At 37.7% G+C, this 26,558-nt stretch overlaps 2 protein-coding genes across 7 annotated transcripts in view; one reads left to right on the forward strand and one right to left on the reverse strand.

The window, feature by feature from the left end:
- The window catches only part of rtn1a (reticulon 1a), a 30,489-nt gene extending 23,436 nt beyond the window's left edge, over window positions 1-7,053 (reverse strand). For both annotated transcript variants that reach the window (XM_079636102.1, XM_079636101.1), the window contains exon 1: window positions 5,827-7,053. In XM_079636102.1, coding sequence (XP_079492228.1) covers window positions 5,827-6,013 — 187 coding nt within the window. In that variant the 5' untranslated portion in view covers window positions 6,014-7,053. The remainder of the gene's footprint in view (window positions 1-5,826) is intronic.
- Window positions 7,054-7,127: 74 nt separating this feature from the next.
- lrrc9 (leucine rich repeat containing 9) lies at window positions 7,128-24,363 on the forward strand. Of its 5 annotated transcripts, none has more exons than XM_079636096.1 (33): window positions 7,128-7,249; window positions 7,728-7,790; window positions 7,972-8,190; window positions 8,365-8,505; window positions 8,598-8,661; window positions 8,789-8,859; window positions 10,918-11,100; window positions 11,199-11,354; window positions 11,464-11,627; window positions 11,715-11,846; window positions 11,937-12,116; window positions 12,668-12,785; window positions 12,886-13,021; window positions 13,742-13,885; window positions 13,976-14,100; window positions 14,198-14,401; window positions 14,543-14,662; window positions 15,017-15,208; window positions 15,915-16,040; window positions 16,124-16,264; window positions 16,633-16,810; window positions 16,916-17,136; window positions 17,238-17,360; window positions 17,764-17,894; window positions 17,996-18,104; window positions 18,256-18,392; window positions 19,186-19,322; window positions 19,487-19,704; window positions 22,819-22,887; window positions 23,441-23,566; window positions 23,654-23,786; window positions 23,868-24,024; window positions 24,127-24,363. In XM_079636096.1, exons 2-33 carry the CDS (start codon window positions 7,734-7,736, stop codon window positions 24,173-24,175), a joined length of 4,461 nt encoding a protein of 1,486 aa, XP_079492222.1. In that variant the 5' UTR covers window positions 7,128-7,249; window positions 7,728-7,733; the 3' UTR covers window positions 24,176-24,363. The 5 variants fall into 5 exon arrangements, with proteins under 5 accessions (XP_079492222.1, XP_079492221.1, XP_079492223.1 ...); XM_079636095.1 differs by lacking the exon at window positions 7,128-7,249 and adding an exon at window positions 7,416-7,431; XM_079636097.1 differs by lacking the exon at window positions 7,128-7,249 and adding an exon at window positions 7,416-7,431 and having other exon boundaries at window positions 13,976-14,058.
- The last annotated feature ends 2,195 nt before the right edge of the window (window positions 24,364-26,558 follow it).

Genomic DNA, 26,558 nt, shown 5'->3' on the forward strand with positions numbered 1-26,558 from the left:
CAGTTGAAGAAGGGAATGATGCGATTTCAAAACCTAGCAAGATATCTTGCTGTTGAATGAAAAAAATGTAATGACAATGAGAAATGTTGTCTTGGCAATGTACTGAAATAAGCTCAAGTCCTAAAATTACTAAGACTGAAATAAAAATAAATAAATAAAAGCTAAATATAAATTTTACAGTATGTGTCAGAAGACACACCTCAACATACATTTATTTTCAATATTTCTCTTGCTTCATCTGCTAATTTAGATTTTTTTTTTTACACTGAACTTGCCACAGCAATTTGAGTGTTTTGCCAACACATAACAGCAGAAAAACAGAATGAGATAAATGGAAGACCTGCTCTCTCTTTTAACCGAATGCAAGAGTGATTGCCTGTATTTCAGCACCTTTGATTTTGGAAATATTTTCCCTGTTCATTTTAGCCACAGACATTTGAAAAATTCTTCAATACAGAGTTCTAAGCAACAGCCAAAACAACCACAATCTTTCGAAGTGACAAAGACAAAAAATGTTATGGGTGTGGCTGAATTCAGTATAGCATATACTAAAATGACTATTTCGGCCATGTTTCTTTATAGTATGCTATTCTGAATTCAGCCAGTGATTCATGCTGCATCCCAATTTTCCTACTTATACTACACCCTATGTATACTCTTTTTGTGAAAAAAATCCATACTTTTGGGTGTATCAGAAAAGTAAAAAAGCTTTGGGACATACTATCTCATAAAATTGCGTCTTTAATGGGAGCTCTGTCATATTTACATGCATCCTATCACCGTAAACTAGCCTGTCAATACTTTTTTATCACAATTAACATCCTCCACATTTCATTTAATTTAATTTCCTACTGTATTGGAGAGAAAATAAGTAGCACTGTATGATCTGCCAGTCGTGGGTCTTTCATGCAGGGATCTTTCCTCCTATTTTTGCATAATGATGCATTTAAAAGTTAATGGATTAATTTCAGAAGCCAAACGGATCTTTATAAAAGTTTACATTGTTGTTGCAGATGAAATATAACACAGATAACATCATTTTTTTCCAGGTTAAATGTTTGAGAATTAGTCACTCACTCCTTTATCTAAACCTCTCTACTTAACCGTCAGTCGCCCACATTCACCATTTTCATAGTTCTTCAACACTTTATTCATGTTTAGTTTTGAACTGAATCCTCCTCCAAAGCACACTTGGTTGTGGACAATATTAGCCGTTAGTGTGTAAGGATCCTTCAAAAACAGTAGACCATCCGGGGACTTTTGGCATACTCTTTTCAACATACTTTGGGACTTTTTTAGGATGGACTATGCACATTGGGACGCAGGGTCAATTATGTCATTAGCAATGCTTGGGAGTAGGCCACTGCTGAGCTTTTTTGGTAGGACATGCATTTCCATGGTAACAGCGACTTCTCTGATTGGTGGAGGATCATGGGTAGTTTAGTTAGCAATGAAAGGGACAGTTTACCTAAAAATAAAAAAATCTGTCATCATTTACTCAACCTCATGTCATTCCAAACCTGTAATCTTTCTTCTATGGAATAGAAGATATTGTAAAAAAAAAAAAAAAAATGTCTCAGTGTGTAGTCTAGTTGTCAATACAGAAAGTAATCTTCTGGACTGAATAAAGTACAGGCTTGGATTTTGGAATGACATGAAGGTGAGAATTTTTATTTAAACAATTAACATGACACCAGAATACTTAGTTGAACTTATTAAGCCTTAATTCAAAAGTAAGGCTTAGATCCCTAAATAAGCTCCTGTTAACTATTCCCCGAGTGCGTCTTAAATTAAAGGGTGATCATGCTTTCGCTGTCACTGGTCCAAGATTATGGAATAAACTTCCCTTCGTTGTTAGATCTTCCCCGACTTTAAATATCTTCAAGTACCGTCTAGTCACACCTGTTCTCTCTCGCATTTTACTTCATTATTTGAAGGGGTGTTGTATTGGTTGTTGTTCTGTTGTCCTTTTTTATTGTATTTACACTTTTTTTTGTCTTTTGTTTTATATTATTTGCACTGTACAGCAGTTCAGAGTTACCGTGTAGCCTGGAAGGTGCTGAAATCACATTGACTTTTGTGCCACCGTTTAACAACCTCAAAATTCTAGGTAGGTCTGTCTTGAAAGGTTTATAAAATCAATTTCTCGATGGAGAAATAGTGTCGCGCTCTATCCGAGTGGTCCTTGCATGCTGACCGCCTTTGGCTGAAAGTGACAGAAGGAATGCTCTTTTCACATTCACCCTGCACTGTTTGTTGATCTCGCTCGGTCTCTCTCATGCCCGAGTGACTTTGTGAATGCAGACAGACAGTACACTCTAGCATTCCTCCTCGTCTAGGCCTTTTCCCTCTGCATATTAGACAGGCAGACAGAGAGAGAGAGAGACAACTAGGAGAGAGAGCGTCAGAAGTGGATTACGCTGGACATATTGACATGTGTGAGTGATGTTACTGATGGTACAATCAGAGTTATGGGATTTATGTTGTGTTGAGCTGGTCACCATGTGGACAGATCTTTTTCCAGCTTTTTTAAAGAGCTGTAAGCTCACTGACTTGGCTACTGTAAAAAGACTGAGCTATGTCTCGCTCTCACTCAGCCTATAAATAGACCTCCCTCTGTTTGTTTAAAAAGGGAGAATGCTAAAGACAGAGCCAACTACAGCCCAAACCAACATGAAAGACAGGAAGAGAGAGAGAGAGAGAGAGAGAGAGAGAGAGGGAGAGAGAGAGAGGGAGAGAGAGAGAGGGAGAGAGAGAGAGGGAGAGAGAGAGAGAGAGAGAGAGAGAGAGAGAGAGAGACCGAGAGAAGAAACAAGAACCTCACCATAGCCAGAGTGTGAAAGAGGGAAAGAGAGAGAAAGAGTCTTTGTGTGAGTGCATTTGAATGCCTTCAAGAGAATATGCGTAATTGGGCTTGCGTCCATGATAGGAGGAAAGACTTTGTCTGCATTTTCCCAGGTTCTCTTTCCCAGGTTCTCTTAAAGTCATTAACAAACATTCTTCCAGTAATGTTAATCAAATGTTTGGTCATGTTATCTGGTCTTAATGATGTTCTCGAATGTATTTGTACATCGGTCATGAAACATTTTAGTTAATCTAACGGTTTTTAAATATTACTTTTTTGTTTTTGTTTTTGAACAAAATTTTGAACGCTCTGAGGACATAATGTTTCCATAACTTAACGGGAACAATCTCAAAATGTTCTTTGAACATATTTTTGTCAGCTGGGTTTATGCATGCGCGAGTGTGTGTGTGTGTGTGTGTGTTAAAGCTAACCATGCAGTGCATGGGGGGAGCTGAGGGATTTCAGGCCCCAGCTCATGAATATTTGAGCATGTGAAAGAAACTGTGTATGCATAGGCGTATGTGTGTGTATGTGCATGCCCAGTTTCCCCATTGCTAATAATAGCACTCTGAGCCATAATGGCGGCTCCATCAGACTCTTAATGGACCGAAGAGCACCTGCAGAAGCAGAAACTGACAATTAGCAACAAGATAAAGCAGTGAAAAGCTCTGATGGCTTTCTATGAAATTTTGAAAGCATGTGAGAGTGTATTTCACTGTATGTACTTTACTGCTATGTGCGTGATAGGCTTCGCTCTGAGAGGGTTTCTATAGATACGTTGCTACTTTATCTGTCACATTGATCCAGAGAAACACTAAAAGCACATTTAACACTGCAGCATGAGGCAAAATTAAAGTACCACTATGAGTACTAAAGTACATCCGATCCTGCAGTCATGTACACATCCTTCTTGATATGGTAGTTCTGTGTTTTATTGTTGTCCAGTATTAAATCCACATCATTGTCTGAGGTTTAGGACGCCAGACAACCTTATCTTAATAAACTCACTGTCATTATTTGTTACAGTCAGTGAGGGTTTAGTTTTAGCAGCTCAGAAATACGCAGAAAAAGAGAGAAAACTCCTTACAGTGCAGGATAATACTGTCTCGATTAAATGTTGTTCATAGCATCAAAACAGCTACATAGGTTGAAACATCATGTTTAAGCCAATAACGCAACCTTTGTTAAACATGTGTCCATAAATGTTGACATCCTGAACAAATCTGTAGCCAGAACTAACCTTTCTTCCATTTCTCTTAGGCATATTCAATCATAGCAAACTCTAATATACTCAATATATAAATCTCTAAGATAGTTAAGGTATGGATGTGCCCGAAGCCGAATACTGTGTTCGGAAAGGAAATGACGCATGTAAGGAAATGTAGCCAAACAGTTGATGGACCCCATTGACCTCCATAGGATGGAAACAAAATACTATGTCAATGGGGTCCATCAATTTTTTTTTTAAATATCTTATTTTGTGTTCAACAGAAAAAAAAAATTAATACAGATTTTGAACAACTTAAGAGTAAGTAAAGGATGACAGAATTTTCATTTTTGGTTGAATTATGCCTTTAAGGATCGTAATTTTTTTCTGTGAAACATAAGTTAAATGTGTCTAGATTAGTTATAGTTTTCAGTGATAATGGCATCAATTATAAACCAAGTATAAAAAATGTCCGGACTTTTCATGTTATTATTCGATTTTTAACAAAAATTGTATTTGTACCAACCCAGGGTGGGGTAAAATGACCTCACTCTGCCAAAGCAATTTGCTTTATTTACAGCAAAATCAAAGTACAATCAGGTTTAGCTTAAAATTAAAAATTAAAAATACAAAGCCAAAATAACAGATAAATATGAATATTTATTAATGAACCATGCTGAAATCAGCCTATTTTAAAAAATATTGCTAGCTGATGCTAACTGGCTTGCTTACTATTTAGCTAATGCTAACTTGAAGTAGCCTATTTTTGGCTGGTCATGTGATCTCAACATGGTGGCGCCTGAGGTGGTTCCATGCAAAATAGATTAGGCTACTGATGTTACTGGAGTCATCATTTGAGTGCGTATCATGTTCAAGTAGTCTAAGTCAACTAAGTCTTTCTCTGTAAGACTTTTTAATGGGAAAAAAATACTAAGTGCACTTTAAGGCCAGACTCAACAAACCAGGCACGCAGTAAGAATAGAGAATAAAACACTAATATTAAATTGAATGCAAATGTGTTTTTCAAAAGTTTGATGCACAATGTTGAATCAGCAGCAGGTAGGCTATGACAACACACTCTCATGGCAATTCGAAGCTAACTATTTTATCTTTAGGTTCATTCGTATGAATTCGATCTTCAAGCTTACGTTTCTTGTAATAATTCATAAGAAATCACCAGCTTGTAAATTAGTCACATCCGGGTTGGGTCAGACTGTGTTGTCAATACAGTAGCCTATGAACTGTCATATTGAAATAAGTTTTCATAGTCCTGCTGTGCTCGAGGTCTATTAGGGGTGGACAAAGCCCAATTATTGAGCCATACCCTGCGATTTAGACAGGCTGAGGAGAAAAAGGGCAGTGAGACAGGATGAGAAAAAAGACAAAGAAATGATGATTACATTATTGTGGCTTTATGAACACACATCATCCTCATTCTAAGAGTTCTTTCATCATCATTGCGCAATTCTAAAAACCATTAGAGAGCAGCATAAGAATGTTTTTGTTTGTTTTATTGTGTGTGTCTTTGTTTGATCACGTTGTTTGAACTACCACAGTTGCCTAGAACACACACTGCGAGTCTGTGTACGCAGAGACATCCAGGCGCTGTCACACCCATGGCCTGGTCTGTCTCTCTCTCTCTTCATCTCCCATTCATCAGCATCGTCGTCGTCTTCTTCTGCTTCTTCTTTTCTTTTATACCCGGCCGGCACTACAAAATGCGGGTGTCGCCGCTAAACCACACAAAGCGAAATTATACAAAGCCCAAATTTACCTGTAGATGCAGTTTCCATGGCAACGCCGCTTCCTTCAAAGGGATGGAATTGTTGCTTAGGCGCGAGCAAATCGTCCCGCATCTCGTCGAAGCGGGGCCCTGCGCTCCCAAACATCCCGTTCTTCTCCTCCTCCTCCTCGAACCATTTCCCATCCAAACCCGGCCCCTCGCTCGAATTAGCGGACATGCTTGCAAGTTATCTCACGCAGAGAGTTTGTTCCGAAGCGAGAACGATTCTGTGAGATCGCAGAAGGGATTGAAAGATGTGACGCTTAATATGGCCGATCCTGACCGATGCTTCCCGTCTCGCAGCAGCGGAGCCAGTGGGCTTGATGTGTTTGGTTCAGTGTCTCGGAGCTGACGTCACTGTATCTGTGCGGCTCGCGGTTGGCACGGATTTAGGACGGAGAACGAGAGCGACATTCCGGTTAGAGGACAGTCCGTGTGCGCGCGCCTCCACACCAAGGGCGTGGTTCATGCTACTAACGTTACACATAAATAAGACGCACCCAACATTTAAGCTTTTTAAATGGACGCCAACGCAATGACAAAGAATTAATTCAGCTATTCATAAAATGATTAGTTAACATGACATTTTTCCTGGTTATTGCGGCTGAAATTAGTTTTCATCAAAAAATGTGTTCTTAATTAATTATGTTGATTAGCCATTAGCTAATTTATTTATTTCGTTGTTTGTTTATTTATTTTGCATTGAACGGACAAAATGGTTGATTTTGAATGAATTCTAAGAATTCTAAGATTTATTTTATATGGAAAAAATGGTCCCCTTTAATTTATTTTCTTCGGAATTGTAATGATTAGTTTGCCTTTTATATATATGCTAACGTTACTCGAGTCTTACGCATGTGGCTCTGAGGATTTGGGGTGGGACTGGGAGAGATGTTATTTTTTTGTTTTTGTTTTTTGGTAAACTAGGTATTATGATGCTATTTATTTCCCTTCTTTACTATAGGGATTTTGTTTTTGCATAACTAAGTTGTAAAGTGTAATTACAAAGGATTTAATTTTGTGAAATTCCAAATAAAATTTTAAATTCATTGAATTTGATTAATTCATCACCATACCTCAAGAAGCGTCGCATTAAACATCGTTCCAAAAATGGCCCTGCAACGCTTTTTGATGTAGTTTTACTGTCAGAGCTGGCTAAAACAGAAAGTGAGCAGGCTCAAGAGTTCCACAGTGAGCAGGTTGTACTGGGCTGAATGAACGGGTGGATGATCCGGTGTTTTAGCACCGTCTGCAGGAGGACAGCAACATATTCCAGCAGGGCTTCCTTAGCACCGGCGAGCCACGCTTCCTTAGCAACGGCCTGATGTAAACATTGCAGTGACCAACATAAAAAGAAAAATCACTACAAGTGCGGCTCGATACTGGAGAGTTGACATGTCCTCACTGTTGAAAGGTATGTTTACATTTGACCGGCATCATGCAGCTGTTCAACTTTATGGTGGAAAGAGGGTTAACCGATCTATTGGATTTGTAGTTCTAAATCATGGAGTGTGAAGGAATTTGACTTGGTCATTTCATCTGCCGGTCTCTGTCTGGACTAGTAGCTATACGTTACAGCCGGACAATCATCAACAGGTGAGGATTTTCTGGTATGAATATGCATTTATAGCCTACCATTAGTAAAAAATAAAATAAAATAAGAATGTCTATTTTTGTGTGAGATATTGTGCGAGAATTTTTATTTTCATAAAATTAAAAGGTTTTTGCACCATTGTAACTTAGGTGTTTGAAACTGCATCAACTTCGCACTCTTCAAATAGAAATGGAGATTCGTTTTATACTGTTTAGTAAATTTTAGTAATGTTCAGTAAAGAATTAGTGACTATGTTTTACATTTTTACATTTATTGAATGAAAAATATTGTTTTTAAGGAGATCATGACAAAGAATGAAAAGCAGAGTCTAACTGGAGATGAAGAAATTATAAAAGAGCTGGTGAGTTCTATTTTTTGATGCTTAATTTACTTGCATTTAGTAGGTTGTCTAAAGTTTGATTAATCAATATTAGCTTCAACTGTAGGAAATTCATGTGCAATTTGCGCTCATGGTTTTGTTTTCTAATCTAAGCCACATGTGCTGGTCAGCGCTGAGGTTTGTTCTCTGTTTATTTCCTCAGTGTGTGTCTAATGGACTCTGCCATGAGAGGGTATGTCAGGAGGGGAGTGGTGAAACCGTTCTGGAGATGTTTTTCTTTGGGTTCCCGCGCATGGTGGGACTCTCTCTCTTCCCCAGACTGTCCAGGCTCACTATTGTCGGCCAAAGCATCAGCTCAATCCAGGACCTGGAGTTTTGTCCACTCCTCAGAGAATTATGGGTTGTGGAGTGCAAACTCGTTGTAAGTTACAGTTTATTTCAGTGTGATCACAAAATGTTGTTTGGCTTTTCATGCAATTTTGACAACATGGTTAATTTCTTATGCTTTATTTGATTAATTTACTCCAATTAAGATGAAAATGAGCAAATCAATGTAGTTTATTTTGACTTACCTGTTATTGTTTGTGTGTTGTAGGAAATCTCAGGCCTACATAACTGTGTGCATCTGCTGAAGTTATTTCTGTATGACAACAACATCCAGCAGATCGCAAATCTAGAGATGTTGGTTGACCTTCATGTTCTGTGGCTTAATAAAAACCAGATCTCTGACATACAGGTAGCCCATGTTTATATGTGGAGATACTGTAAATAGAATTTCAAAGTATAATATTTGTGTTTTACACCACTGTTTTACACCTTGATTTAAAGGGACTGAATTCACTTGTAAACCTTGAGGAGTTAAATCTTGCTGATAATGCTATTGAGACTCTTGGTAGGTTCATTGTAAAACACCACATTTTGGCATAGCATTTCATTTTAGTACTATAATAGTAGAATACACTTAAACATTCAAAATCTGTTGCTGAATACTCTAATATTTAATATTTTTTATCTCTGAGGTCATAGCCTGGATCCTAACATCAATCTCCAAAATCTTAACCTCTCAGGGAACAAAATCAGTTCCTTCAAGGTATGAGAAATATAACATTATTCAACCTGACACTTTAACGAACTGCATCATAATTGATTGTATTTGCTTTACTCATGCAACCCTACTATTATTGCTCATACTTACTTTTTTAATATCCTTAACCATAAAGGTGTGGTCGCATGTTCTGTTGCTTGTCGAAATGCATTTATTTCAATAGGAATAAGATTGGGAGTTTCCAGATTTCGCATATGTTCAGATTCCCCACAAAGATTCCCCATGCTAACCAACAGAAAGCTGCTTGGTATGAAAGTGACTTTATGAATCGCTTTATGGATGAAAGCGATGCATTCTCTCAAAGGATAATGAACATGCAGTCTCATCAATAATAATGAGACATCGATGTACTATGGTACAAGAAAACGTCACATCTGTGACATTGACAGGAAGACGAATTTAAACCCAGAAAGATGAAAATAGGTGATGAAAGAAGATGGGGAAAATTAACTAGTTTTCTCCTTAAAATTAACGGATAGTCACATTGTCTTCTGTGATGTTAAACACACATAAAACTATGTTAAAATCTCAGAAAATGTAGTTTAGTGTTTCACGATTAATCATAACCTTAGGTTTTGCTGCAAACATTAATGATACCTATAATCATGTGGCTTGCTGAGGAGAAGTGTATCTGTGATCTTTCCAAGAAATTCAACTTATGACTTTTCCATGGTTTAGAATAAAATAGGCAATGAATCCTACACCACAGCACACATTCTGGCAGCGAGTTTTCCATGGGCAAGTACCACTCTCAATATTCATGTTTTCTCCTATCAGGTTTGTGAATGCTCTTTGTGTAGAGCCCATTTTGTGTTTTTTTGTTTGTTTGCGTCGGAGATTACAGAGTAATAATTTCCTTCTGGCCTTCACACCGTTATTACTGCAGGCCTGTATCAACAGGCCATTATTGCATCCTCTTTCTCCTGCTCACTATAGATCTGATTACTGTTATTTCTGTGCATACTCCTTACTTTCTCATCTACCCTTGAAAGACCTGATCATTTCAGGAATGACAAGATTCAAGCTTTTGATTTTGAGTTCACATCATTATTGTAATGTGACATCTCTGCCCAAGCAGTTTTCATCTGTCTCTCCTTTACGAGAGGAAAAAGAGGCACTTTTTGAATAACACATAAATAATTTCGTTTTCAAATGGTGTAGAGTATGAACGGGGTGTGCATCTCTAAATGGGAGCCTTTGTTTTTTTTGTGTGTGAGTCGTGATTGAAAGCTTCTCTGTATGTCTGACGGTTCTTCACAGCTCTTTCTGTCTAACACACACAGAATCATGACACAAGCCGAAAAGTGTTTGTATGGTGCTTTTTGTGCTGTTCATCTGTGGGTTCATTGTTCAGGTGAACTGTCTTCAGGCTCATTTGAGGCTTTTTTTCTCTAATGGGAAACTAATGCATTTCCATTTAATGTCCAACATGAAGCAAAATGTTTAATTTGTGTAGGAGAAAGTTGTTTCCTAATATTTCAGAAATATTAATACCAAAATAGCAATAACAAACAGCGTTTATACATTCATGGGAAATATCCCAGCATGATGCTGCAGTGTTTTGGGTGGTTGCCAGTTACAAAGATATTCTGAAGGATATTTAGGACATTGCTATATGGATTGCTAAGGTGTTCGGGTGGTTGCTAGATGGTTTGCCTAAGTCCAAAATGCCAAGACTCTATAAAGTCGTTCAGGTCCCTAAATACAGCTCAGGTCTCTCCTTCCAGGATCAACAAAGATGTTGATACATGTTATACACGTTCACCATAAGGTTCTAGGGGTTTTTCCAGCTTATTAATCATCCACCAGGTAAAAATCACAAGTTGGATCACACTTAAAGATATCATTTACGCCCATAGTGTAAACAAACCTTAAGTATGAGTAATAATAGTGATGCTTGACAACTAAACATAAGTAAAAAAACACATATTTACTCACTTATTATAGAATGTCAGTTGTTAATTTACAAGCAGATTTTTTATGAATAGTCCCGATCCCTGAAAGAAACACATTTTTGTACATTTATTGTTTTCCTTATTATAGGAACTGACCCATCTGACTCGGCTGCAACGACTGAGACACCTGAGTCTGAAGGACCCTCAGTCTATTCCAAACCCGCTGTGTCTGCTCTATAATTACTACATACATGTCATATATCACATGCCACACCTGCAGTGCCTGGACACATATGACATATCCAGTAAACATCTCAAAGACTTTGCAGAGGTAAGAGAATGTGTATTTTATGCATCTGAAAATGTATCTTTTTTGTTTCGGGTTGACCAAAGAGATGAGAATTATGGGAACGTGTGATTGTGCATCAGTCTACAGTCATGAAGAAAATTATGTATTACACCATGCGGGTACGTTATGCACAAAGGCAGTTTGATGATCTCAAAGCCAAGCTCAGGCAGCAGAGGAGAGACCAGATACAACTACCAGAGGAGAGAATACGAGTGCTAGCACGCATGCTCAGAAATGTGAGTATATACAGTATGCAGACAGGGGCTGAACACTTATCTTTTTTATTTTTAAATTCCCTAAATTAAAACATCCTCAAATCCATATTCACTTACCCTCTTTGAGCAGCTAGAGTGCGAGCTGTGCCTTGTTCAGTGTGCTGGGAAGAAGTCAGAAGAACCTGAAGACTTGACCTCTGACCTTCATCATGACCATAGTCATGAGCAGAGACTGCAGCACAAGCTGGATGCTCTTAAAGACCGACTGAAGTTCTGGGAAGGGCGTTTGGAGGAGTGAGTGTGCATCTTTCTATAAGTATGATTAGTGTGCATGATTATTTTTAGGTTTTGCATGTCTGTGTTTTTGTTTTGTTTTCTCAGGATATTGTCATGTCACCAGTGTGATGTAACTGTGGCCTCAGATAGAAAGGAGATGATGATGCACTTCCTGCTGTTGGAGCTGGAAACCGTGGGGAACATTCGCTTCGAGGAAGGAAACAGCAGTGAACCTTGGTACCACATATTTGTATACACGATCTGTTGTATATAAATACACAACATGCAGGATTACTGATCTGTACTGTTTTCTGCTTCCTCTCTCAGGTTCACGTCCTGTTACGATCTTTTGCTATCTCGTTTCTGTGTGTGGGATTATAAACCTCAGCACATCACTGGCATTAAGATCAATCAAATTATCCGTATTCATAACCGTGCCCTGCGGCAACGCTTCCAGGACAAAGTACAGTCTCTGCTTTGCAGACAGGAGTCTTCACCCTTCTCACAGTGAGTCAGTCAGATGCTAGTCTTACGGATTCTGACTTTTTTCAATTTAAAGTCTTCTCTATCTTATTTTGGCCAAAAACACCCACTTAGATTGGAAGAGGCAGTCTGACTTACATGTAAAACTCTGACTCCCAGAGGTTTATATCACACAGCTATAGTCAGATTAGAACTTTGTCTTATGCCATTTTTTAGTTCAGTATGCATAAATAATAAATGTGTAGGCTACAGCTGTCACAAAATCCATCAAGAATATGATGTGCAGGTCACATATAAATATTTGGCCCAAATATTTTTAGGGCCATTGAGATTTTTTTGCATTGTCACATTGTTTTTTTTAAATCAAAATAACATTGTTGTTATCACAATTTAGCACAGCCCATTTTCATGTAATAATTTGTCCCTAATTTTCAGAATGAATATTAAAATATATATATATATCGAATTTTAATTTAATGAGATATGATTCACAATGTCTGTGGAAGAGATTATCTGTATCATTTGTACATATCATTATTTATCATTATCAGAGTTATCATTTGTGTATGTGACAGGAACTATAAATGCAGCATGGAGTATCTGTTCTACGTGCCCGATCCAGAACATTCCTGTGAAAGTGATGAGATACGACAAATCCCAGAAAATGGTTTTAAAACTGCTGATGCATATAAGGTACAAAACCCATAAAGCTCAGTGAGGAGTGGTTATGAGTTTCTGATATTTGTATTGTTTTTAAACCTTGAACATGGATGTGTGTGTGTCTTGCCTTCAGGCATTAGGCAGAGAGAGAGCCGTCCCCCTCTCTAACAGTGTGAGTGTGTCTGATCGACTGAGAATGACATTCATGCAGAGGAAGAGCTGCTCAACATCGGAAAGAAGCCCTGCAGACCCTCTTCCCTACAGACATGGTCTGGGTTTACTCACAACAACCACTCATTTCTGCACTACTAGTAGCACCAAACAATAACACACAAATAATGACTGTATCCCTTATTTGGGCAAGCAGATTGCTCTTGTCCCAAACACAATCCAGTCAGGCCAAAGAAGAAAAACTCTAGTGGCACAAAATTATACAATGCAGTTCATTTATAATTCAATAGTAAATTGTATACACTATAAAAAGTTTGGGGTTGGTAAGATTTTTTAATCAGTCTCTTCTGCCTCAAATATTATTACAATTTAAAATTTGAATTTTGATTTGAATATATTTTAAAATATAAAGGATTCCTGTGTTGGCAATGCTGAATTTCCAGCATCATTACTCCCGTCTTCAGAAATCATTCTATTATTGCTGGTTTGGTGCTCAAGAAACAAGTCTTATTATTATCAATGTTGAAATCAGTTGTTCAGCTTAATATTTTTGTGAAAACCATGATACTTGGTTATTTTATTCTTTGAGGAATAGAAAGCTCAAAAAGAACAGCATTTGATGAAACTGATATATTTTGTAACAATATAAACTGATCAGTTTAACATGTTCTTGCAGAAAAAGTATTAATTTCTTTAAAAAAAGATCTTACTGACCTCAAACTTTTCAATGGTCGGTAGTGTACATACGTGATGAATAACTCAATAATATCACTGATATTTGAATGTTTTTGCTTTTCTGCATGTATATATGTTTGTAGGTCAGTTGATCATTTCGAAAGTGTTCCTGGGCCGCAGTGCTGCACTGAAGGAGGGTCTCCCAATAGATTGCGATCATTACCCCAAAGCAAACTCTGTCTATCTCAGTATCAGCTCTAAAAAGCAAAAGCAAACTGCACAAACAGGTGAGTTGGAGTGTGTGTACACCCATCAGAATAAAGTGTCTTCAGGGCAGAGGTGATCAAAGCAGCAATGTGTGTGTGTTTGTTCATCAGGCATGCTGTGTCCCTCCAGCCTGCCAGACAGCTGCGACTGTAGACAGCAGCAGAGACTGTGGTACATTTTTGACCATGAAATGGTAATGCCAGAGTACCTTGTGGACTTTGAATACGTATCACAGGTATATGTGTCATAGTGACAAGACATCCACCATTATGTCCTTCAGAATGCATTATTCAGTGATCAAACCGTCTTTATATTATGGCATCTTTCTCTAGGACACAACCAAGCCCTCTCTAGACTCCCAATCCAGTTGTGACACATCCTCCGCTGATGCTCCATCTGTGTCCCGTGCTGAGCTGGACCTGGACGAGGAGGCATTAAATATGGAACCCGCCATGAAGCCGAATCCTAAAATGCTCAGCCTAGAAGAGAAATCCATACTGACAGTGGCCAGAGCAAACATCCTCAGTCAGATCACAGTGAGATTTACAATACCTAACACACATAAACCCATGTGTTTGTAGCATGAGTAGGTCAGTTAGTGAAGTCTATCATAAGATTTCATTCAATGAGCAGTGGTGGATCCTGACAGTATAGTCTTTTTATTTCCTGTCATACAGGTGCTGAATCTTCATGGCAACAGTCTGAATAAACTGCCTGAGATTTCCCGACTCACGGCTCTGAAGCATCTGACCCTCAGCTTCAACGAGTTCACTCATCTGAACGATATTTCACACATGGTGATGAGATCATCCTATTAATTCATAAGCTTCTTCTAAACATGACATTATCACTAAACCAAGCAGAATGATCAACTGAAATTGATGGCAAATCTTCCGTCCTCATGCAAAATTCCTTTTAGCTTGGATTTCTATTGAAATGACTGAATTTCTCCTGCAAAAATTAGCCAAACAATGGTAAATGTGACCATACTGTAAGCCATATTTTTAATCACCTGTCATAAAAAAACTATTCTCATGTTTAACCAATTAAATCAATAATATTAAGTCCTGTGCTATTTTCCCCCTCATAGAATATGAAGCAAAGAGAGTTTTGACTTTCATTATCCTTCTGTCTTTCTCTCAACCCTTTAGCCAAATCTGGAGTCTCTGGATGTTAGTTTTAACCATATTTCCTCGCTGGAGGGACTGCGTGGACTTGGTCGGCTTATAGAACTGGATCTTCGCTGGAATCTGTTGACCCGAGTCAAAGATGACATGAACGTTTTGCGTAACCACACCCCGGCCCTGCTTAGACTGGACACGCGGCACAATCCTTGGCACAGGGTATAAGTCACTTTACCTTTACATGAGTGATCTTCATATTAGGCAGTAGAAAACGTGAAGCATCAAGATCAAATGAAGATTGACCAAGGCTATACATACACTACTGTTCAAACGTTTTTTTTTATTTTTTTGTTTTTTTAATCAAAATTAATACTTTTATTCAGCACGGATGTATTAAACTAATCAAAACCGACAGTAAAGACATTCATAATGTTACAAAAGATTTCTATTTCAGATGCTGTTAACTGCTGTTAGTTTAAGCTTTCTATTCATCAAAGAATCCTGAAACAAATCATCACAGTTTCCACAAAAATATTAAGGTGCACAACTGTTTTTAACCCTGATTATAATAAAACATGTTTCTTGAGCACCAAATCAGCATATTAGATTTCTGAAGGATCATGTGACACTGAAATGGCTCACAGGAATCACAGGAATAAACTACATTTAAAAATATGTTAAAATAGAGTAGTTATTTAAAATTTTAACCATATTTCACAATATGATTGTTTGTCCTGCAGCCTTAGTTAGCATAATACACTCTTTCAAAAACATAAAAAAAAACTGCAAACATTTGAATGGGATATACACCCACAATTCAACATTGTAATCACCAACCAAGTTTGTCCTGCTGACATGGTATGAATATTTAATTTATGTTTACATTTAAATGTGAATATAAATGCATTTCACTTATGTGTTGCAGAATGAGTGTGTGCGTATGGTGGTTCTCGGCCGGCTAAAGACTCTCACTCATTTGGATGATGTTTTAGTGATGGAGGAAGAAGCGGCTACTGCTGTACAAGTGGTTGCCCGATCTAGAATCAACCAAGTATGTATACACCGGACATTATACTTAATGTTAAAATCTGTGTCCACATTTGTTCTGGAACGTGTGTGTGTGTGTGTCAACAGGCATCTCTGGTGAGCCACTCTCGGACTGACAGTGAACGTCCCCGCAGTCTGAGTTTGCTCTCTACAGCACACCTGCTCACACAGATCAACCCGTCTCCATGGAAACTCTCGCAAGAGCTTGAGTCAGGCTGGACCTCCAAAGTATGACATATAAACTCAGATTCTCTCATCCTCTCTCACACATACACACTTTTAAAAGGGTTAATTCAACCAAAACTGAAACTTCTGTCACGTTCACCCACCCACATATCATTCCAAACCTGTATGACTTTGTTCAATGCACTACTTTTGTGTTTTTTCTTCTTCCTTTTTTTCATTTTTGGTGCTAAATAGCCCCACTTCCCATTTATTTCCATTATGTGGAAATAAGCACTCTAGACATCTTCCTTTTTGTTCAGCAGAAGAAAGAAAGTCATATGGGTTCAAGATGACATGAGGGTGAGTAAATGATGACAGAATATTTGGGTGAACCATCACTTTAAATGATATACTTTACCCTTTGGCATCAGATCACAGCGCTGAATCTTGATGGTCAGCGGTTGACCCGGCTGAGTAATTTAGACCGGCTGGTGAATCTACGCTGGGCTTCCTTTGACGATAATGAATTAACCCGAATTGAGGGACTGGAACACTGCCTACTACTGGAGGAACTTTCTCTTAACAACAACAGTATCAGTAGACTTGAAGGTACTGCTCTCTCTCTCTCTCTGTTTCTTTTACTGTATAATTTTTAATATAAAACCAGGGACAAAGCTGTGTAATACAACCATAGCTGCTCTTTTTTGTTTGCAGGTTTGTCTGCAATGCATCGTCTGACACGTCTGAGCATTAACAGAAACCACCTACAATGTTTAGACGGGGATGTGTTAGACCGGCTACCCAACCTTCACTTCCTGTCTGTTGAGAACAACATCATCTCTTCTCTGCATGGACTCCAAAGGTTGCGGTCCTTATTCGAGCTGTATGTCGGCAACAATGACATCAGCACCACCCGAGACATATACCACTTAAAGGTCAGGAGATTTGAATATCATTTTGCGCAATTAATTCATTTTTCAAAGCATTCATTCAAAACACCCGTGAAAGTGTGGTGGTGATGCAATGTTTCTTTCAGGCACTGTCTAGTTTAATTATTCTGGATCTGTACGGGAATCCCCTAGTGAGCAAACTGGAGAACTACCGGATATACATGGTTTTCCATCTGCCATCACTCAAAGCCCTGGACGGAGTAGCCGTGGTAAATATATATGATGCTTCTGTATGTATAGTGTTTGTTTTCATAAGTATGCACACTTTAAAATCCTTTAAAGGAACAGTTCACCCCCCAAAAAAACATTCTGTCATCATTTACTGTCAACCATCTCATCTTGGTCCAAACTCGTGTGATTTTCTAAATGAAACATTTTGCAAAATGTCTGAGCTGCTCTTTTCCATACAATGAAAGTTAAAAGGGACAGGGACTGATATGAGGAATGACATTTATTTGATCAAAAATACAATAAAACAGTAACATTGTGAAATATTACTACAATTAATACTTGTGTAATTTATTCATGTGATGGCAAAGCTGAATTCTGAATATTGACCCCAAACTTTTGAGCGGTAGTGTACGTTTTTCAAATGCAAATGTGTCTGTGTAGGAAACGTGTGAATCAGAAACCGCTAAAGACGTGTTTGAAGGGCGACTCAATGCAGATATGGTGGCCGAGAAGCTGGGCCATACTAACTACAGGGAACTGTCAGAGCTCAACCTGCTGTCCAGCTCAGTCAGGTTCACTTCAACTCTCACTATAAAGCTTCAGTCAGAATTACACCAACATAACAAAACTGGATTTTTTTTGGTTCACTCTTTATGTTTTCTGTGTGTTTTAGGATGGTGGATCTCGTTCCCGCTGATTTGTTTGTTAATTTACGCAGTATGAATCTAGACGGCAATAACCTCACCTCATTCAGCGGTCTGATCTTCCTGCCCAACATTAAGGTGTGCATGTGTTAAGGACAGAGATGAATTACTACACTTATGACTGTCTTCGTCTAGTGTAGTATAATAACATTAAATACTAACATCCAATGTGCATCTATGAACATAATGTACATGCATGTTGAAATGTTTGTGTATGTGGTCTCTGCAGGTGTTGTCTCTGAACTATAACCACATTGAGTCAATTCTGCCACGTCAAAAAGTTCAGAGTTACATGAGCAACAAGCAGATTCTCCATCATAAAGTCAGTTCCAGTGGATACGGGCAGCAGAACAGCAGGCCCAGCAGGTAAACATGCATCACTCCATCGTAATCCATTAGGGTTATATACTGTAGTTTCTTGTCTAACCACTAGAGAGCGTCACAATTACATTTAATCAAAGATTCTCAGACAGCAGTGAATGTCTTTATGAGCTCAGAGAACAACTCACATCTTCTTATGCTGCAAAGTTTTGGGTGTGATTTTTTAACAGACTACTGTATATATACGTCATGCACTTAGTATTTTTGAAGGGGCACAACCATAAATCCATTATATTGGGACACATCCAATATTTGCTTAACTGTTTTCATTCACTTAAGACATAACCGACTGTGTTTACGTGGCTACTTGTCAAGACAGGCATTTTGATATAGGTTTGTGTGTATCACAGCACACGAGTACCGAATGAAGTTACTTTCAAGGTGTCTTGCGCTTGAATGGCTTGAATCACTTGAATGTTCAAACTGATAAGTCTTAAAAACACGTGAAAATTATAAACTTTCTTGAAGCAATACTGGCCCAATCTTCCAGATAGGTGATGTAGGGGGGTCTGAGATGACAAACATTAACGGTAAAAGCAACAAAGCAAAACAAAAAACAGTCTAGAACCGCCCCTGATTGCATCAATTTTTGTCTTTTGAAAGCTGCATTCAATATCCATTTGACACAAACATCTAAGGGGACACGTGAATGGGCCTCTGACTACATACCGTATTGACGCAGTGTGTTGGTGCTATACGACAACACACACTTCTACACTGCGTTTTCTCACTTCCTTTTGAAATGTCTCACTCCTTTCTTCCTTCTCTGTGTTTGTAGGGAGGGATTAACTGGTGATAATCTGGAGCCTCTGATGTCCAGTTTAGAGGTTTTGCATTTAGGTCATAATGGCATATCCAACCTGATCAATCTTCAGATCAGCCGACTGACTAACCTCAGAGCACTGTTCCTACAAGGTATTCACAACCTCTCCTGTATAGCTCTATCCATCCATCCATCCATCTGTCTGTCTAAATTCATATTTAGACCTAATATTACCGACCCCAAACTTCGGAACGGTAGGGTACCGGTATGTGTATTTTTAATATCTATGTGTATGTATCTTCTCTCTTTCTCTAAGGGAATGATATCAGTCAGGTGGATGGATTGGATGGTTTGCGAAGACTACGTGAGTTGGTTCTGGATCGAAATCGAATTAAATCTTTGAGTGAGAACTCATTCAGTGAACAGGGAGTTCTGCTGGATTTGCACCTGGCAGAGAATCGCATCCGTGAACTGAACCACCTGCAGCCTCTCAAAGGGCTCCGGAGGCTGTTCTTAGACATGAACAAAATACAGGTACACAATAAACATCTTCTCAAAATACACAATAAACACGTGCATATAATACAGTGAACAAAATACACAATAAACACGTGCATATAATACAGATACACAAAATACACAATAAACACGTACATAATATACATGTACACAAAAAACATCTTCTCAAAATGCACAATAAACACGTATATGCATCAGATATCCACAATAAACATCTACACAAAATACACAATAAACATTTACATAATATAGGCCTACATGTACACAAAAAACATCTACACAAAGTTACAGCTGTGTCTGTAATGCTCCACAAATGACGATTTATGTGAAACATACCATATTTTCAGTACCGTATATGCTGGAAAAAGCTGGAAACTATCTCTTTTGTTTATAATTTAACCATTTGTAAAAACCTTGCTAACCACAAAAACATCAAATCATAGCATATTTCCAGATAAAATAAATACTAGTGGTTTAGTTGACATTCATTAGTTAGACAGGAATCTCTGTCAGATATAGTTAATCTTATGATGGGTATAATGTATTGTATTAGCAGGATATATTTAAGTATCGTAGATGTGTGTTACACATGATTTCATTAGCAGCTTATGTAGTAGCCTATTTACCAAGAAACTTAGGAACACTGTTACTCTCAACCCCACTGAGAATGTGTGTGTAGGTTTGAGTGCTTATTATTCACCTCTCCATTCCCATCTATCTGTATGTGTGTGGCTGCAGTTTTACTGTAATTACTAAATTACAGTAATTCAGTCACTTAGTGTGTTTGTATTAGTGCTGTTAGGCCCTGCGAGAGCTCTGCCTTTCGCCTGCCCCTGAATATAGAGTAATTACAGACAGCCATTATTACTGCACCAGCACAGCAGCCCAAGGGGACAATTAAGCAGTATTTACATTGATTGAAGGTCAGAGGTGTGTGTAGGTTTGTTTGTGTGTGTTCTTGAGACTCACTGATCTTTTATTCACCTCCCCATTTCTTTATCTCTGACATGGCATGTTAACAAAAATCTTTAATTTGATGTTGCTTGTGTCCTGCCCATTTCCTAAATCCATTGTTCAGTCTTTATATGATTAACATGACAAAAACTAAAACGTTTAAATATTTGAGATAAAAAAGCACTGATATATATGCCATTTTAATAATTACATTCAAACATTCATGGGTGAAAGACAAATGGAAAATTAAGGATCTATTAAAATCTTTCAAAAAAAAACATGTTGTCTAATTTAGAATTAACAACTAATAAAAATATCAAGTGTGTAACCGTCAAGTAAAAAGTAATTTAAAAAAAAGCACACATTTAATACATGAGTGTATGTGTCTTAATCACTTCTTATGAAATATTTTCAAACATATTTTAAAAAATGTACTAATATATTTAATTTAATATCACTTTTTTACAAATATGAAGAATATCATGGTAGTTTCTTTCCGTAAGTCATTTAAATATAATTTAAAATATATATATGTATATACACAATGTATTACATATCAAAAATTGGTTTGGGTTGGCATGATCTTCGAATGTTTTTTTTTTTTATTGTAATTTTTGACATTTAGGGATTATTCAAACCGAATAAATGGCAAAGAACAAAGGGAGGAAGCACATCACAAGTCAAACATACAAGTAAAACACATTAAACCTCTGCCTCAATCCTTTATTTGTTATCCTTGACTTGGAATTCTGTTCATACATGTCAAACTCTGAAGGAAAAGGATAAATTACAGAATACATAACATCAACTAAGAAATCAAAGAAGTATTTAATGGATATACATGTATAGAAACAAATGTAGCCTACATAAACAAAATGTAAAAAATTTTTTTTTACAACCAAACCAACTTTAACTCTACCCCTTTCCAAGCTAAATTTTGAATTCCCAAGGATAGCAAATGCTCTACCTATCACAGGTGTTTGCACAGACAGAGGAGTGAGAGGACACAACTGATGAATAAAGTTCTACACGCGTTAATAACTAAATAGTCCAACTAAACACAAATGTAACCAGACCTCAAACAGAGGAAAGGAGGAACTTAAGTACAAGGTGAATGAATGGAATAATGATAAACACCTGTGCTGATTAAATAATTACAATGACAACAAAAGCGTGGCGGGAAACTGAACAAAGGAACACATGTGACTGAAAACAACAAACTAAAAGTCCATAAAAACACCCACCCTCTACTCCTAATTTAGAAAGGAGCCCCAAATCCTGTAGAATTTAAAGGTCTTAATGCAGTGGAAAAGGCTTCATTAGGAATAAAGCCCTTAACAACAGTTATCCACTGAGCCAGCGATGGGGTCAGTTATTCATTGTAACAAAATACATTTGCGGGCCGAATGTAATAATATTTGCAAGAGACGACGGCCCTTAAAACCATAAGGGAGTTCCAGTTAGTCCCAACAAACAGATCTAAAGAACAGGAAAAATAATTTATCCGCTAGACAAACCCCTGCCCAGATTTGCTGGACCCTAAAACATATATGGGGAAAGATGTGTAGCATAACCCTTTGTTTTGCGAGCCCACCTCCACACTTCATATTATTAAGATTTATGTTGCCTTTGATTAAAACAGACAACTTTCTGGATGACATGTATAGTAAATTGCGAAGAAGGATCGGACCAATACTTTCCGCTTCTGTACTGAGTTGACCCAGGTCGAGTTTAGGTCGTCTACAGATGCCATTCCAGTATATATTTTATTTGAGCAGATAATTGATATAATTCAAATGAGTGAGCCAAACCTCCAAATCTGCTAGGGAGTGAGAGAAAGCTAAATCTAAGTCATTTTGTTCCACCAAATAAAAGTTATAACTGAACTAGTTGTCTCAGAGCTCTACCAGGAAGCAAAATGGGAAGCATCTGGAAGAGGTGTAACATACGTGGTATGTTCATCTTGACAAGGTGAATACGCCTTATCAATGATAATGGTAAATTGCAGCGTCTATCCAGATAATGAATCTGTATTCAAATATTCAATTTATTCCTGTGTTGGCAAAGGTGAATTTTCTCCAGTCTTAATCATAATCAGTTTAATTTTTGTTATTGTAAATATATGTATATCAAAAGCATCATAAGAACCCAATGTGTCTTTTGTTTGTGTTACAGGATATTTTAGAACTAGAGAAACTGGAGGCACTCCCTTCTCTCATGGAACTGTCTGTAATGGGCAACCCAGTGAGTCTGACACACACACACACACACACACACACACACACACACACACACACACACACACACACACACACACACACACACACACACACACACACACACACACACACACACACACACACACACACACACACACACCATGCCCTAGATCAAGAGATTTTAAACTGAGCTCTTGGCTGAACTGCAGACTAACCATGATTACAGACAAATCCTTACGCACACACACACACACACACACACACACACACACACACACACACACACACACACACACACACACACACACACACACACACACACACACACACACACACACACTCTCACTCTCCCTCTCTCTCTCTCTCTCTCTCGCGCACACACACACACACACAATATAAAACATATCATGCTTTCTCTGGTTCTGAATAAATACAGTATGTTCTGTCCTCCGTACATGACTGAACTTCCCTTTTAAGTTGGCATGAAATAGAAGTTGGGATAGTCATTTCTTCCCTATTGTGACATATATGTGACATTGTGACACTACCACATACCAGATGTGTGTTTTGTTTTGTAGGTGGCACGGCGATCACTGCACAGGCCTCCAGCGGTACTGTATCTGTCTACACTGCAGGTTCTGGATGGCATTACCGTCACACTGGAGGAACGAACCAGAGCAGAGCTTTTAAATAATGAAGCACAGGTACCTCACATTTACTATAGATCGACTGAATGGATCAAATACAACTTATACTGCAGACAGAGACAACTACTTTGAACGTGTTTGTAGGGTTCTAGTTCAGGCGCTGAAATTATGTTACCTGGTTTGGTACCGTTGGTAACCAGACCGGCTCCTTTGAGAGGTACAGGAATGCACACACTAATACCTGATCAACAGGACGACACACACGATACCAGCAGATGTAAGTATACATACAGACGCACACCAAATGTGTAGGCTAAACACAAACACACACCTTGTATACATCTTTGTGTGTTTTCAGATAAGAAGCAGAGAGCAGTTGTCTCTCTCATGCGTGGCGTTCAGAGTGACATTAACTTCAGGCAGATCAGAGGATCTTCCAGCCACTACATGACCGCACTGCAGCAGACTGGATTCAGGGTTCTCTCTACTTTCCCTAAAGCTGATCCCGAGACCAGGTCTGCACACACACACACACACACACACACACACACACACATATATGGGTCATTATGTGATGTTGAAGGATAAAAGGGTATAATAATCTTCATTCTTCACAGGTATCTGTGTCACAGTGGACCCAGACCTCCTCCTCCTCCTCCTCTGTAACAACAGAGCCTTAGAGACACACTATGTGTGTCGTGTTTCACATTTGAACTTGTGTGTTGTAGTTCATTGAGGTTCACAATTTTTTCCTCGATCTTTGGATTTTAAATAGGACTTAAATTCCCAATATGTTTATTTATTTGGAATTATGTCAATATCAAAGGCATTAAATATATGATTTCTATTCTAGTCACTATTGGTGTCTTTTATTTTAAGTCCTTGCCTATGAAATTCTCTATGAGTTTTTTTTTTTTTTAAATGATGGTAATACTTTATTTCGATACACCACGTTAGACATTAAACTAACTATAAGTAACTACAACAACATGTCAACAACTAGTCATTAGAGTATGAGTAGACTGTCTGCTTAATATCTGCTCACACTTTACACAGACATTCTACTGACTATAAGTAACTTTGCAAATACGTCAACTTATTCTGCTAACTCAAACCGTAACACCTTAACAGTCTACTAATACTCTAATGAGAGTTAGTTGATATGTAGCTGCACAGTAACTTAGTTGAATGTCTGAAGTGGACTATATCGCAATAAAGTGTTACCAAAACACTATTTGATAGTTAATAATTTATTTGAATAATATAAGAATTCAGACAAAACATTCTTGAAGACAGGTTGTGGCCAATTTAACTGTAATTGCAAAATCTGTCCATTAAGGAGTCCCAGACGGCTGGTTATTGTGAGTTTAACTGATTCACAGACTCAGTGGAACTCAGTAGCATATTTAAAATATTAAAACACTATAAAATAAAACATTTAATATTTGTGATCAATATTATCTTATAAATATGAATAAAATATTATTTTATAGAGCATAAGAAGAAAACATGATTGGTTTTTGCTATTATGTAAAAATACAATCTACATTATTATACAAACTAAAAATAAATCTAAATAATTGCTTTGGATAATGGATCACGACTGTACCTGAACACTGAAGAAAAAGATTTACTGATAACCATTTAAAACACATGCACTATTGCCAGCTTTGTACATTTGTGTTGGTTTTACTTTTCAGGACAAACACATCTCACACACGCTTCAGAGTTTTGCCAGCAGCTTTTCTCTAAGACATAAAAGCCCACTCTGGGGTGGAATGGTTCTCATTACAGTTATGGCAAACAGAGATTTGTGTCAGACTGTGACACTGAAAAGAGAGCAGAGGTTTTAGACTGATGTGTTTATTTTCAGTGGGCTGTATTATGAGGGCAGTTTAGCAGAACAGCTGAAAATCCAATGTCTGGAAAAATTCAAAGGCAATCACACATAATGTGTTCAGTAAAAACCCGTTATCACAGCTCAAGGTAATTCTCTTCCTGTTTTCCTCTGGAGTATAATGGTGGGGGGTTGGCAGAGGAGAGAGACAGTTAGAGAGACAACCAAAACAGACAGAATAAAAGAAGATGTATTAAAATGTGGAGAAAATTAGAAAGGAAGGCTGCTGGATTTAATGGTGGACCTGCTGTGGAAATAACACGGAGCACAGTTTGTTGTCCAACTTCCTTTTAAAGGAAACAGAGATACATCTAAGCAGTTTACAGCAGGACATGTCCTTCCTTTTTATCAACGTCTCTCTCGCTGTTGTTTTTATTGAGGGATGCGTCAGACTTGCCAATAGTCAATTATAATGAAATAAGGCAATTTTTCCCTATTCTTCTAGATTTTATTTTTGACACATGCATTTTTAAATTCTTGCTTTGTCTTCCCTTCAGATCATAGATTTTTTAATTCATAAACTAGCAGATACAAACTATTGCTGGAGTGTCTTCCCAGTGATTTATTTATTTTTGCCAAATGGTTGCTTTGGAAATCCGTGCAGTGTCTGATTACGTAAATATTTCAGATTTTGTTTGATTAATTCCTTTTATGCAATATTGTCATGTCTAAATATAGTAGATAAAATAATCAGATAAAATGTGGAAATCATATTATTTTTTGTTTGATCAGGATCTTACAATTAAGAGAACATGGGGTGAATTTCATTACTTTCACTGCTTTGATTTGAACAGATGTTGCCTATTTTTGCTATGCAACAAGACATACAAATGTTTCTTCATATTTTATTATCATTAAACCTTTAATGAAATTGCTATTTGAATTTGTAGGCCTACATGTCTTGCAATTGTGTACATAAATTGAAATGCTTGACAAAGGCTATTTCTGCCATAGTTTAAATTACAACACAAGCATATTTTCAAAATATAGTCTACTGCATAACCAGAATTACTTTGTTGATCGACCAATTTTGACACTTTATCTTTTCATCATTAACTATGTGAGGAACAAATTGCAATATGTAGAGCTATTATACGTACGTACACACCAGACACGTAACCGTATATGTCTACTAGCGCCGCCCTTTAGGCC

The sequence above is a fragment of the Phoxinus phoxinus genome (genome assembly GCF_949152265.1).
Source record: "Phoxinus phoxinus genome assembly, chromosome: 14".
NCBI lineage: Eukaryota > Metazoa > Chordata > Actinopteri > Cypriniformes > Leuciscidae > Phoxinus > Phoxinus phoxinus.